The sequence below is a fragment of the Sinocyclocheilus rhinocerous genome, unplaced genomic scaffold (genome assembly GCF_001515625.1).
Source record: "Sinocyclocheilus rhinocerous isolate Xijiao unplaced genomic scaffold, SAMN03320098_v1.1 scaffold320, whole genome shotgun sequence".
NCBI lineage: Eukaryota > Metazoa > Chordata > Actinopteri > Cypriniformes > Cyprinidae > Sinocyclocheilus > Sinocyclocheilus rhinocerous.
In genome coordinates this window covers 494,807-510,257 of record NW_015638606.1, presented here as the reverse complement: position 1 = coordinate 510,257, position 15,451 = coordinate 494,807, and the positions used below count along the sequence as shown (strand labels likewise).

The window sequence follows — 15,451 nt, the reverse complement described above, 5'->3', positions numbered from 1 at the left end:
ATGTAACCATGGTTCCCCGAAGGGAACGAGACGCTGCGTCGAAACGCTACGGGAAAGCCTCCAGTGTGACCACGCTCTGAATCACATGTGTAATCAGTCCAATGGATGGGCGAGACACCACGGGCGGGGTGACGTAGAGACCAGAGAGCTTAAAAGCACGTGTGGCGGATACAGCGGCAGCTTCTGGTAGAATGAGGGAAGCGCTCACAGATATGCCGGAAGTATGGCAGGAGACGCAGCGTCTCATTCTTTCAGGGAACTAGGGTTACATACGTAACCTTGAGCCGTTCCCCTTCAGGAACTCGAGCTGCGTCGAGACGCTTTGGGAATGAGTATGCCCACACCACCAGACTTGCAAGTCCCTGCCTAGTGTGGAAGAGCACAGCTAAGGCGAGAGAAAAGGAGCCAGGAGTGGCGCAAAATGCAGGTATAGAATCTGACAAGTAAACAGAGTGGACATTCCGCAGGGTCCTGAAGGCCAACTTCTGAAGGAGTGAGCCTTGACCCCCAAGGGAGAAGGGAGATCAGAGGACTCAAGGCTATGGATAGCATCCCGATCCACCACTTAGCATAAGCTTTTGGAGAATGGTCTCAGCAACCTCAGTTGAGAGACCGGAACTTATGAGCTGTTTAAAAAGCTGTTTACATTTCTGTAGCCCCGCCTGAGAGAGGAGATTCCTCCTGACAGAAATGTCCCACGGAGAGCCGTCGAGAAGGGAAATCAGATCCTAGAAGCATACTCGGCCCGGCCAGACCGGAGCTACCTGTCCAGCGCACTCTCTCCAGAACTCCCGGGAGCCGAGCGATCGGGGAAGGCGTACAGACGTAGCTCTGGCGAGCGGAGGCCTCGAAAAATCTCCGTAGCGAGAGGAGATGTAACAATGATTGCAGTGACCGAAAGGAGGGCCCAAGGATCTGGTGCGCCAGCCTGTAAAGGGGGCGTGAACACAGACCTCCCTGGTGGTTGATGTAAGAAACCACTGCTGTGTTGTCGGTGCACCCAACACACGGTGGCATCCTCGGTCCGGGAGGAAGTGTTTCAATGCTAGAAACACAACAGCACGAAAGTATCGCTGCATGACCTTGATCATGCGAAGCAGATTTCCCCTCAGGGAAAACCCCTTGGTCTTGAGCCACCACTGTAGGGGTCTCATGTACAGCAGGCCAAAAGGTCTCACGTTGGACGCAGCTGCCACACGGTGGCATCCTCGGTCCGGGAGGAAGTGTTTCAATGCTAGAAACACAACAGCACGAAAGTATCGCTGCATGACCTTGATCATGCGAAGCAGATTTCCCCTCAGGGAAAACCCCTTGGTCTTGAGCCACCACTGTAGGGGTCTCATGTACAGCAGGCCAAAAGGTCTCACGTTGGACGCAGCTGCCATCAGACCCAGCAGTTTTTGAAACTGCTTGACAGTGAGTGACCGGCAGCTCTGACTCTCATGACTGAAGTGAGGATTGACTCGATCCGAGCAGGAGACAGCTGTGCCTGCATCGTGGTCGAATCCCACACCACGCCCAGATAAGTGGTTCTCTGTAATGGAGAAAGTACACTATTCTTGGCGTTTAGTCTTAACCCCAGCTCTTTCATGTGGGTGAGAATGACATGAACCGCCATCTGCACCGATTGAGCTAATATCAACCAATCGTCGATATAATTGAGTATGCGGATGCCCTGCAGTCGCAGTGGAGCCAGAGCAGCATCCACACACTTCGTGAAAGTTCGAGGTGAGAGTGCAAGGCCGAATAGAAGAACCCGATATTGGTAAGCTTCGCCCCCAAAAGCAAACCCCAGGAACTTCCTGTGTTGGGGAAGGATGGAGACATGGAAGTATATGCGTCTTTTAGATCTATCGTGACAAACCAGTCCTCGTACCTGATCTGAGACACGACTTGTTTGATAGTGAGCATCCTGAACTTCAGTCGCATGACTGAGCGGTTCAGTTGACGCAGATCTAAAATGGGGTATGTTGTACTGACAAATGCTTAGTTAGTATAGTTTACTTACACGAGAGTTCTAGTAACTAAAAAAGAACTGTAGGGGGTACTTGATCCTTTAATTTAGGTTTACTCATGACTTAGTATAGCTATTCACTGACTCCCAGAGTGCATTGCGGCAGGATAAATTATGCAGTTGCTTTGTTTTACAGTTGTTGATTTTATTTGCCAATTTTATTTACTGTCTTGTGTCAGTAGTGGCACAACAAAACGAGCAAATAAAATGGTTATTGATGCAATTAATGAAAATAAATGAAACTGAATTGTTACCATTGTTGTGATTCGCGTGTTGAATGTTTAAGTCTGTGTGTGATTTGAGCATATTACCACACACTATTTAAGGATTATAGAAACCCAATTAAAAGCATCTCAAGTTATTTATGAAAAATGAAATTTGAAAAAATTCATTAATAAACACACAAAATTAAACCTAGTAATTATAACAACTAAGTAAAGATAACTAATTAAATCTAAGTAAGGTAAACTATTGGATTATACAGTGTACCAGCTGTAGAACCCGGACTCTCTGCCACGAGGAGGGACCAACTTGATGGCCTCCTTCCTCAAGAGTGTGTTTACTCCTTGTTCCATTACCAGAGCCTGCTCAGGACACACCAGAGTGAGGATGACCCCGTTGAAATGAGGCGTAGGAAAGCCGTTTTACTGGATTCGGTAGCCTCTTTCTATAGTGTGCAGGACCCATTGAGTGAGACACATTTGGCAGTTTCCACGTTGCCAAATAGTCTACTAAGGGAATCAGTCTCTCGAGACTGAACTCTGTTGTACTAAGAGCTGCTAGCTTGGTGCCCTGAAGCGGAGGACCGGCAGGGAATGGCCGATCTAGCTGCTCTAGAGACCTCCGAAGAGGTAGCGAGCCTCCCAGTACCGCTACGTTTCCGGGCGGAGACAGAGAAGCGCTCGCCGGAGACCTCTGCACCCTGAAGCACCGTGGGTGGCAGGGTTGACAGACCGATCTCCTGAGGGCATGATCGGCTCAATTTGAGAAAGGGGAAATGATTTAACGAGATTTAAAAAAAAAACACTGGGGGGATTGTTATCATTATAGGGTGGTTGTGTACACACACTGCCAACACATATTTCAGTTCAAATAGCTTGTAAAAGTACATGTCGCATCCAGTGACCCCTTTAATTACTTTGACCATTAGGGTGTACAGTGTACCTGAGCCATGATAACTCTCTATTATAAGGAAAAACATACATCTGTTTCACATGGAAGTCACAATGTCATGTTGTGAGATATGAAGTCACATTGCAGAATATAAAGTAATATTTTGAGATATAGTCACATTGCAATATTGTAAGAGAAAAGTCTCCTTTTTATTGTATTTTATTATTTATATTTTATTTTAATTACACTGAAAAAAATGATGAAGGATTGCCTTTGAAATTGCATGTGAAATTTTGAAGTAGAAAGACATATAAGTATTTATTTTGTATAACATACAAAAAAAGTCATACATTTCCAAGATTGGAGTATCCTTTTATCTTTTTACTTTAACAGGATCTTTAGTTTCTTGCAGTTCAAACCCTCCAAAAAAATTAGTCACTGGTAAAACATAATAAAATATAATGAAATATTTGCACTTATGTGTTGCAATATCAGCTTTGGATACAATAGATGGGAGGAAAAAAATATGTTAAGAGTTTCTCCACAGCTCGGCTTAGTGTGACAAGATGTCTCAGGTCATAACAGACCATCTTTGTCAGTGAGCACTGCAATGAAATGGACGAATAAAAAGCAGGAAGGATGAAGGAAACGAGAAGGGTGAAAAGAACAATGAACAAGCAAGAGATAAGGCTGATTAGAGTATAGAGAGATAAGATGAGGAATAATGCGTGTGGGACAATGAGCTGCTGACATCAGAGCTGCTGACAGCCTGAAGGAGTCAGCTTTTTCTTTTAAACCCTCTACATGAGAGTGATAATGCGCCCTCAGATGTCAGGAGGTAGGGAAAGACTGAGTTGGCATTGATTTTGCGTGGATGAGATTTAGGGAGGGATAGAATAACTAGGGGGCGGAGGTGAGGTGTTATGGTTGATACTGCGAACGTCAGCGTTTTCCCGCAATATTGTGTGTGTGTGTGTGTGTATGGCTGTACTTGTTTTCCCTTGGGGCATCTCGTTCGTAATTTCCACCAGCACATCACAAAACTAACTTTTTCTGATCATTATCATATTTCTTAAACACGACTTGACATATTTGAATATTGCATATCAAGTGATCTCCATTGGAGCTAATCAGTCTCTACAAAGTCTTGGAAGCGCTGAAGCACTGATTATAGTACATATGGGGTGCGGAGAGAAGCAGGCGGCTAGCCAAAATTTTCTCTAGCACACACACACACAAACAAGAAAGTATTCAGAATATTTGGCATCTACCACCAACTTTAAGCTGTCTTCAGTTTATTATTTAAGACAATTTTCTTGTCTTCTCACACCTTATGCAGAATGAAGATAAGTGTCACTTTCTTCCTGACATTGTATTGTGTTGCGTTTGACATTTTGTGTTGCTAATGTGCCACCAGCTTCTGTATGACATATTTATATCTACGGCAAGTTTAGTATTCCTGTAGCAGTTTGGATTAAACCTGGTCCAACTAAACCTGTCTGGGCACAGAGCCCAAACAAAGCACAGACTGTAGTCGGAAAGTGTCATTGGCTATAATGAGTGTATTTGTATGCTAAAGTCTCCTCTGTCAGCAAGAGTTATAGTTGTATGGGTGTCGCAGGCTCTCGGCTGTCAGGACGTGTCATCCGTGTATACATAAAGTGGTTGGGAGGTGTAATGTAGTGTCATGTTCTATTTTTTTAATTCTCTCTTTCTTTCCCTCACAGCTCTTAATCTGCTTGGCTTGAATTGGCGACTGAAGCCCACTGAAGGGCATCTAGTGAACACTGGCCTCAGCATGAGTATTCCTGGCATTGGTGATGTGGCAACAGTGCCCTCCGGAGGCAGAGGTAAAAGCAAAAAACTTGTGAAATCCAAATGACCTGATGACATACAATGCAAAACCCCAGAAAAACATGAAGCCAAAACGGCCTTCTGTTTACACCTGTCCGTTGTTTTAGTATGCACAATTCATGAGTGCATGATATTCTAGTGGGTGGAAAGTTTTATAATAAAGTTTGATAATAACTATGTAATAAAATATTTATAACATATTTTTCTAGCTGAACATTTCACTAATTGAAAATTTAAAAAAATTAGATGTCTAATGTAATAACTATGTAATAACAGTATAATAACAGTGTAATAAAATTAATCAATTACATCCTAGACTATTCTTGATCACTGAGTCCCACCCTACATTTCTGTAGCTAAATATTTTTTTTTCATTTTTTGAAAAAATATTTACTTTTGCAATAACCTAACAATAACATCATAGCCCATGTTCACTAAGTCTAACCCTTTTTTTCTAGCAGATGATTTTATTTTATCCAGAAATATGCCACAATCATGAAAGTTAAATGTTGCGATTGCAGTTTTGTATTGTCTTCCATTCTTTTCACTGCCTCTTCTGCAGTTCTGCATGAGAATGGTAATGCTAATGCATTTATTTGAAATGATGACTAGATTTAGTCACTGTTGGCTTGTTATAACACATGTTAGTCTCTGTCAGCCTGAGGCTTTGTAAGAATCATCTGAGCCCAACTAGTGATTGTCCTGTACTGTATATTGAGGGAGTACATTAGTGTAAATCCATAGTCTTGTGTGCCTTTTTCTCACAGCAACCTTGATAAACAAGGTTATTTATATTAGACGTTTTAGGATCTCAGTGGACTTTAGTTAATGGTTCAAAGCTCTGGCTAACTCTCAGTGGCTCAGACACAAAGAATCTCCCTGTTTGTTGTGCGTTCACCTCAAATGATTTATCATTATCAGTGTCAACACGTTCAGATGATAACGACTGCCGCTGAACTTTAGAGAGTGCTGGTATTGACGTTCTTCACACACAGTACAGCTTCTTAGCTTTGGATCTTTAGATGGGTCTAAAAGAGTGGGTCTTTATGGAAGAGGTGCAAATCTGGGTTTAACTGGGGAGAATGTGTGTGTGCACAATCCTATTTATTTTGGAGCGTAATGGACAACATAGGCTCATTGAAAAAAAAAAAAAAAAAACGTAAATATACATATAATTCACTGCAGTTTCCAGTTTCAATTGCAGAATTCTATGTTACGAACTTAAAACACATTTCCCTAATATATTTTGGCATTTGCATCACATAACCAGCTCCGTATTTATGGCTTTTCTGATGTAGTAAACTTGCTTGGCAGCTCACCTAGTAAGTGCTTGCATGAGTTCTGTGAAACAGGAGTCACAATGCTGAATAAGAGAGATCCCACATATGTAGAAGCAAGCTAAAATATTTCATGTTTTACATTTCAAACATTTCACATCTCATGTTTGCTTTTGTTTTGTTTGTAGGTGGTACAAATGCGATAGAGCATTTTGTGCCACAGATCAGACATTTAATTTCCAAACTGCCACAATAGCCTATGTACAGCAACCAATGTAATAAAACATTGCCACATTCACATTAATCTGTTTCAGATAAAACTGATCACACTTGTAGCATCACTCTTATGTGATATTTCACTTTGAAAATGTTGCGAAATGTGCAAGAAGCAATGTAATATCATTTAGCAGAAATGGCACAACAGGCACGTTTTTCCAGTGAGTCTGGGTTGGTAATGGAAGAACTCCTGTCGGATACTGGATGAGCATGATGTGGGAGGAAGGACATTGTGTCCAAAGGCTTTAGAGTGCATTTGCTCGCGTTCTCTCTCTCTATCTATCTCTCTCTCTCTCTCTCTCTCTCTCTCTATTTTCTGAAGTGTTTTTTCCCCTTCACTTTGATGGAGAGTTTCTGAAGAAGGGCTATCTGTCCTACAGACACACATGCATAGTGTGCTGTCTATAGGGGAGGGGAAGCATGATTCTAGACTCAAGCTGTTCTCCGTTTGAATGTTGTTATGTGATTCTACAAGGCCCTTTCACAAGACTCATGTCAGGACTTCAGCGAACCTCTCAACACAGGCATCATGTGCCTTTTTGACCTTGACATGAAAAAGCACTTCTGATTGCATCAAAGAAGACCAATTTTATGTATATAGCTTGAAAGCTAGACATAGAAAATATTGAAAGCAAACAAGATAGCTAACAAGTATTTGAGCTCATGACTGAAAAAATACATTGGTGAAACCTATAGGGATCTTTGATGCTACTAAGCATGTGCGCTTGCTATGAGGTGATTGATTCTTCACCTCTGTTTTCTACATGAAGCAACATTTGTTATTTGACTTCTGTAATGTGACATACTTTTGATTGAAACAAGACAATAAGCCAATCAACCCTCTGATTGATGCAGTCCACTAAAAGTCAGTTTAATAATTCAGGATGTGATGCTACATGCAACCAAACTGATTACATTTGACCCTTACCCATATAATTTTATGGCATTCCTCTTTACATGGCTTTTATACAACAACATGCTGTACACTCCACATCACTGGTGGAATTGGTGAAGCATTACATATCTCTGGAATATCTCCCTCTATATTTTATTCCAGATCCAGACTTTATTAGTGTATTTATTTATTTACATATTTATTTATTTCAATAGAATAAAATCTAGGGACACTTTAATTCTGGAATTATTCAGAATATTTGTTCCTCAGGCATCTCTATGGGGATTTCCATTCAACTCTACTGTGACTATTTCTAAGACTCTTTAAAATGAAATATTTTACTGACTAATTAACATTTTACAATTATATTTTAATTGAACAAGTACTTAATTGAGTGCTTATATTTTAATGTAACCATAGGAAGTAGCAGAGATACATAGTATAGAAATAAGGATAAAAGCGCTTGTGTGTACCTACCTACTTAACCATATTTTGTGAACAAATTTGTGCCCAAAAATGAGCTACATCTGACAAACCTCCTTTTGGGGACATCCTCATAAAAATAAAGGAAATGTAATAATAAATAAATAAATAAATAAAACATAAAAATGTTTTAATAAAAGCTGCATATAAAAACAAAAGAAGTCTATGGAATGTCCCCAGAGAGTTGTTGTGTTGATTATAGGAAGAGTGCTTAAGTACATTCAGCCTTTCATCAGTCCTTCAAACTTTTAAGATACTGATACAATCAGTCATTTTCTGTAAGGCTGGCTTACGATTTATTATGTTATTTTAGAAATTCATAAGAGTGGTTTTAGGTTTATAAAGTGCGGGATCTGAGGTGATTGACCTAGTCATATCTAGACTAAACAAGAAAGTCCATCTATACCAAGACTTGGGTGTGAGCGTTCGTGAGGGGAAAGCGCCTTTTTCAGTGGCTCTGATGTCAGTAGTTCTGGCTGGTTGAGAGCTTGAGGAGTGTGAACTTCAACTCCAGAGTACAAGACTCTTCTCATGCACCCTCTCCAGGGTACTTTCTTTCCCCCTTTTTTCTGCTTCCCAATTTCTCTCTCTTTATCTATCTCACTTTTTCCATCTCTCTTTTGCTCTCTCAGTGTGGTGCTCTCGTTCAGCGCAGAGCCATCCATCCATTCGTGTTAATGAGGGAGGTTGGTATGGACTCCCACTGGTTACTATACTGGGCTTCTTTAACCGAGCTGTCACTCAGACCTGACACTGCGTGCGTGCGCATGTTCTCCTGCAAAAAGAAGGCTTGATCCATTTAGGGAAAGCTTGCTTGTGCTTGCTCAATTCCTCTCTCCATTACTCGTTTAAATGCAGCCAGAGGTTTTAGCAGGCAGGGAAACAGATTATCTCTGCTTATCAGGGCACATCAAACATCGAGAAAGCAGACTAGACTGACAGCTAACACGAAGCCCACTCGTGTTGCACTGGCCCCTCAGACACAAAAGAGTCTGTGTGTGTGTGTTTGTGTGTGTGTGTGTGTGTGTGTGTGTGTTGCTTCTGATACTATCAAGGCCCATTTACTGGGTTATTTTCTGATTGGTGTTGCTGCGATCTATCTGCGCTGTCAACACGGCAACAGTTTTCTCTCTAGAGGACAGACTTAGCAGGTGTATTGGGAAGGGAGGTGTGCGTGTGTGGCCAGTGCTGTCATACAGAGATATTATAATCTCAAGGGAGAAGACAGGGTTTGATTTAGGGTTGATGACTTTGGCAGCCCACACCGCACACTCATTAGCGCAGAGCTGTGTCTCAGTGGAATAATATATGTTGATCTTTCTTTGTACACACTGAAAATATTTTCACACAAAGCGGAGGATATTCCCCGTTCTCCATGTCTTTGAAAGAGTTCCTTTTTGTTTTGTTTTTTCCCTCAAACAAATCTTGTTTCTTCTCTTGGCGTCCATCTCAGGGCCGTGGGTGTTGAAGAACAGCAGTATAAACAGCGGGGAGCTGGAGCTGGGTCAGCGTGTCAGTCAGGATGTTCCTCCGGGCGTCTTCTGGAGGTCTCTGCTTCACCTGCGCCAGCCACACTTCCTCAAGTTCAACATCTCCCTGGGCAAGGACGCGCTGTTTGGGGTCTACATGCGGAAAGGCCTGCCTCCTTCACATGCTCAGGTGAGCAAATCGCCTCATCTCTTGTTTCTTCTCTTAAAGGAGCCAGGTTCACTTATAATTAGGACTGAGAATCCAGTTTTTAAATACTAAAAAGCATGATTTTTCATGATGTTTAGCTTTTGTTTTGTTTGGGTTGGTTTACACAAAAACTGAAAATTCTGACATCATTTACTCACCCTCATGTCATTCCAAAACTATAAGTTTTTTGTTCATCTTTAAAAGACAAATGAATATATTTTAATGAAACATGAAAGATTTCTATCCATCCTTTGAAAGCCCTTTTCACAAAAACTTTTACAATTCAAAAAGTTCATAAAGACATAAATATAATCTATATAAATTGAGCAATTTAGTCCAAGTTTTCTGAAGATACACAGTCGCTTAATATGATGATTTAAGTTTCATTTGCATATAAACATTGATCAATGCACATACATAGTGCTCATCAAATGTGGTCAACAGAGGCTCAAACGCACTTGCTTGATGAATGAGAACAAACCTTAATAAATCTTAAAATATCTTGAGCATCAAGCACATTTGTGCTTCTGTTTACCATATTTGATGTGCTGTATGTGTGTATAGATATTTATATGTTAATAAAAGGCTAAACTAAATCTGTTCATTATATAAAGCAATGATGTCTCTTCAGAACATTTAGATTAAACCATTCAATTCATATGGATTACTTTTACAACCTCTTTACATACATTTGAATCGTGAAAGTTGTGGTGGAATGGACTTTCAATGCAGGGGCTTCATTAAAAATATCTTCATTTATGTTTCAAAGGTGAACAAATGGATGTGGAACAACATGAGAGTGAGTAAATGATGACAGAATTTTCTTTTTGGGGTGAACTATCCTTTTAATGCTCATGAGCTTTATGACTGAATTGAGTGTGATGAGAGGGAAATAATAAAATGAAAATAATAAATAGTATGTCTTTGCTTGGACAACTGCTGCAAATGAATGACTTATATGAGCCGGCTCATTTGTCACAGTTCATCTCATTGGTCTGAAACAGCTTACTCACTGAATGAGTCAGTTGGTTACGGAACTGATACCAATATTTTGACATAGCTGCATTCAGATTGTATTAATGAACTGTTACTGTGTTTAACCTAATGTTTCTAAGACTTCTAGTGACTGACGTATTTTCATTATGACAGAGCTGTTGAACATGATTTGTTACTTGTCATTATGTTAATATTTTTGTTAAAAATGTAAATGGTATATATTGAAAGAATCACTTATTTGGTGCATCCCCCTAAGTACAAAGAGTCCTTAATGGATTTTTAAGAAATTAGAATCAGAATCTAAATCAGAAACATAAAAAAACTAATGATTTCCATTCTTATTAATGTAAGTCATTCTTTTTTTGCGGGTTAAATACACTCCAAGAATTGTCTGTGAAAATACGGCTCAATGTTTCATGTTAAAATTTGGGAATTGCATTGTGTTATGTTTTAGGGTTGAAGGTAATGTCTGTAAACTTAATGGAAAAAGTACTGGTAATTTGCTGCCAGGACATTATTTGTCTTTTTAAGGAGTTTTTTTTTTATTTTTTTTTTTTTTATACAGTGTTGATATCTAAATCTAGTGATTCACACTGTTATGTTCAGACTGACCCAGCAAATGCCAACATGGTCAACATACTGATCTGACAAAACCCAACAACCATTGGAAATTGGGGCTGGTTGCCATTTGTTGGGACAGTGTGTGAGTTAGCCTTTATAGAGCAAGGAAATCTGGTTCTCTATGATGTTCCTCCTTAAAAAAACAGGTTTTTGTTAATTACCATGAAGAGACCATCTGTGCAGACAGGCTTTTTTGTTTTCAACTTTTTTTAATGAATTGTAAATGATTTCCAAATTATCACTGCATATTTGTCTGCAGAATTCTTACACTTGTCTTGTCACGTTCTAGAGTTGTTGTCTCTTCTACGTTTTGATTTAATTTGACTATTTTGATTGTTTTTAGTGAAGATGATGTCCTGCAGCTACTTGCTTGTTTTCTCCCTCTGTCCTCACCTCTCTCTCTCTCTCTCTTCAGTATGACTACATGGAAAGGCTAGATGGAAAAGAGAAGTGGAGCGTAATCGAGTCTCCTCGTGAGCGGCGCAGTATTCAAACCGTTGTCCAGAATGAGGCGATCTTTGTGCAGTATCTGGACCCCGGCACCTGGCACCTGGCCTTCTACAATGACGGCAAAGAGAAAGAACCCATCTTATTCAGCACTGTGGCTCTAGGTAGACACCTCCAGCTTTTATTTACACACAGGTCAATATTTAAAAGGAAGATGGTAAAATAGAAACTCGGTTGTTTGGAGACCTGCTGTTTAGAAGATGTGTTTCACTGCAAGCGGCTTACACAGTACATCTGATCTACCCTTAACCTCGTTTTATATTTCAGTTTGAATGTGAGCAGTCGAACTGGGAGAGCTGCCTTTATTGCTTTCACTTACATTTCTCTTTAGGTCACAGAAGGAATAGTTGTATTTATAATATAAAAGTAAACACTGAAATATGTTTGTTCAGGCAGTTTCTCTACAAGGGTTGCTATAGTGATGACTTAGCATAAGCACAATGCCAACTTCAAGACTTTCTTCTACAACAGCTGAGAGCAGCTGTCAGTGAGGGATGGAAAATTGGAAATTTGGCCTCATGTCTGTCATGACATCAGGCAGTTATGCAGATCTCATGAAGTGTATAGGAAGCCTTGCTGTATTTTACATATTGATGTACTTTATATATTGTGTGTTTAAATATTCATGCATAAACCGCTCACTTTTTCTCTCATTCAATATTCAGAACATAGCAACTGGCGTATACTTCAGTTAATGGACAAAGAATGAGTAAAAAACATAGAAATAGATTCCTGAATATATATATATATATACAGTGGTGGAAAGTAAAATTGTGTAAGTAGAGTAAAAAGTACTTGTCCAAAAACCTATTTGAGTAAGAGTAAAAGAGTAGCTTATTTAAAAGTACTAATGAGTAGTGAGTAGTGAGTACTGAGTTGCGGATTCTACCCCCTAATAAACGCTGTACACTGCAATTTAAACATTTAGAATACATTGTACTACTGTAATTCACATTATCTTTTGTTGTTTGTCAGAAAGAATGAATATCTATCATCCAGCAGTTTTAATTTTGACTTCCAACTCTTACATACAAAATACATAAAAACAACACTGAAAAACATCATCCCCTACCTTTTACACAGCTACATTTACTCAAATTGATATGCTGATAAAACAATTTGTAAGGGAAAAAATGCATTAAATAGGGACGTATTTCCAGGGAAACTTTTTCTAAAGAAAAACACACACACACGCGTCTCTTTGCAGGGCCATGGCAGTCTGCAGCATCTACAACTGAATGGAACAAAAAGTGTTGAACTTGAAAAAATGTTTTGCTTGAGTGCACTTGCTAAATGAAGGCGGATTGTATAAAATGGATCAAACAGCTTTGTATATTAACGAGCTGCAGTATAATAATGCCACAAATCATCAATAAAGTGCATACTGAGCAATTTCAGTACATTAAGCCATGGTAATCTGTTTTTCCATATTTCCAAGCATTTTAGTGCTGATAACTCGACTGAACTGATGCTTAAAGAATGCGCATATATATATATATATATATATATATATATATATATAAACACATTTAAAAAAAGTTTTAAAACCAAATACAAATGTGGTTTCATTTAGGTTTGTAAATATATTTGTTTTATATTTCATAGTCTCAAAAGTGTTTTTGTTTTTTTAAAGAAATATTTTTTTTCGAAATAAATTTATCAAATGTCAAGACTTTTACATTATTACAAAAAAATGTATTCAATTAAATGCTGTTTTTAACTTTCTATTAATCTAAGAATTCTAAAAACAGAAATAAAAATTGTCACAGTTTACGAAAAAAAAATGTAATCAGAAAAACTGCTTTCAACATTGATAATGATAAGAAATTATGTAATAATAATAAAAAATGTAATAAGAAATTAATATGTGTCATAATAGGAATATTTTATACATTATGTATTATATTTTAATATATGTATATAAAATATATTAAAGTAGAAAACTGTTATCATAAATTGTAAAAATATTTCACAGTGTTATATTTTGTTGTATTTTTGTTCAAATAAATGCAGGCTTGGTGCATTTTAACCCCCACAATTTTAAACTATTTTTTATTTGTTTGTTTGTTTATTTATTTATTTTTTGCTGTTAAGACTACAAACAACTAAACTATTTGAGTATGATATGTCACATACATTTTTGCTGGCTGTCTGCTGTCTGAATAAATCCATAAAGACAGTGCTAAAAGTGCTAAAAGTGTTTGGGCACTTAAGCCACTTAAAATGAATGAATGCCTTTGCATTAGATAACAGAGTATCAAACGAAGTGGTATTTATTTTAAAGAAAGACAGAACAAGCACGCTTTTCAAAAATTTCACAAACGAAGTGTGTTTGGTTAAATAAAAAAACACTTAAACGTATTTGCATACTTTCTGGTTGTCAAGCATTAGTCAAACATTTTAAGAAATGCACCTGCAGCTGCTCTCATAGAACACCTGTGCGAACTTGAGAAGAACCAATTTTATGCATCTACTCAAAATCACCTTGAGATCAGTTGTTTACAATTCACTGCAAAAATAATTCAGAAAAGTGAAAATAGTTTGGAGAAAAGCTCTATCATTTTTTGTTTGCAGATGCCACTTTGATATTTATCTAATGCAATGACATTCATACATTTTTAAGTGTAGCTCAAGTGTCCAGATATTTTCTGGGTCCACTATATTAATAACAGTATGTATGATTAATAATTCAGTTTGTGGAGAAACACACACACTTACACACAACTACACGCACACACACACACACACACACACACACACATTGTGCTCTTGAGGCCTCTTTGATCTGATCACATACTGTATGAATGTCTGTGCATCTTATTCGGTTGATGGCTACTGTTGATATGAAAAGCATCATTTATTTTAGCATTTACCACAGTGATAGTGTTACATTTCCCAATAGGCTTTGACTTCCAACTCTTACATACAAAATACATAAAAACAACACTGAAAAACATCATCCCCTACCTTTTACACAGCTACATTTACTCAAATTGATATGCTGATAAAACAATTTGTAAGGGAAAAAATGCATTAAATAGGGACGTATTTCCAGGGAAACTTTTTCTAAAGAAAAACACACACACACGCGTCTCTTTGCAGGGCCATGGCAGTCTGCAGCATCTACAACTGAATGGAACAAAAAGTGTTGAACTTGAAAAAATGTTTTGCTTGAGTGCACTTGCTAAATGAAGGCGGATTGTATAAAATGGATCAAACAGCTTTGTATATTAACGAGCTGCAGTATAATAATGCCACAAATCATCAATAAAGTGCATACTGAGCAATTTCAGTACATTAAGCCATGGTAATCTGTTTTTCCATATTTCCAAGCATTTTAGTGCTGATAACTCGACTGAACTGATGCTTAAAGAATGCGCTTTCAGCAGCCATGATTGTTTATCACCAGCTGCGGTTAAAGTTTTCTATGCACAATTTGATTTGAAGAGAGTCACAAGACCGATTACCTTCTTCCTATCTAATCACATTGATGGGTAAAAATTAAATTTAAAAAAGCATGTAACGACCACAAACGGAGGGAAAATAGCGGAGAAAAAGTACAGATGCATCACTTAAAATGTACTCAAGTAAAAGTAAAAGTAAACAGTTTTTAAACTACTCAAAAAAAAGTATATTTCTATAAAAAAGTAAATTCTGATAAAAACTACTTGATTACAGTAATGTGAGTATTTGTTGCACACCCCTGTATGTGTGTGTGTGTGTGTGTGTGTGTGTATA

The 15,451-nt window shown here is 38.3% G+C and overlaps 1 protein-coding gene across 1 annotated transcript in view; it reads left to right on the top strand.

The window, feature by feature from the left end:
• Nucleotides 1-15,451, top strand: part of LOC107749923 (teneurin-2-like) — a 106,433-nt gene that overhangs the window by 55,947 nt on the left and 35,035 nt on the right. Inside the window, exons 4-6 of the mRNA XM_016565158.1 lie at nucleotides 4,855-4,977; nucleotides 9,366-9,571; nucleotides 11,622-11,817. Coding sequence (XP_016420644.1) covers nucleotides 4,855-4,977; nucleotides 9,366-9,571; nucleotides 11,622-11,817 — 525 coding nt within the window. The remainder of the gene's footprint in view (nucleotides 1-4,854; nucleotides 4,978-9,365; nucleotides 9,572-11,621; nucleotides 11,818-15,451) is intronic.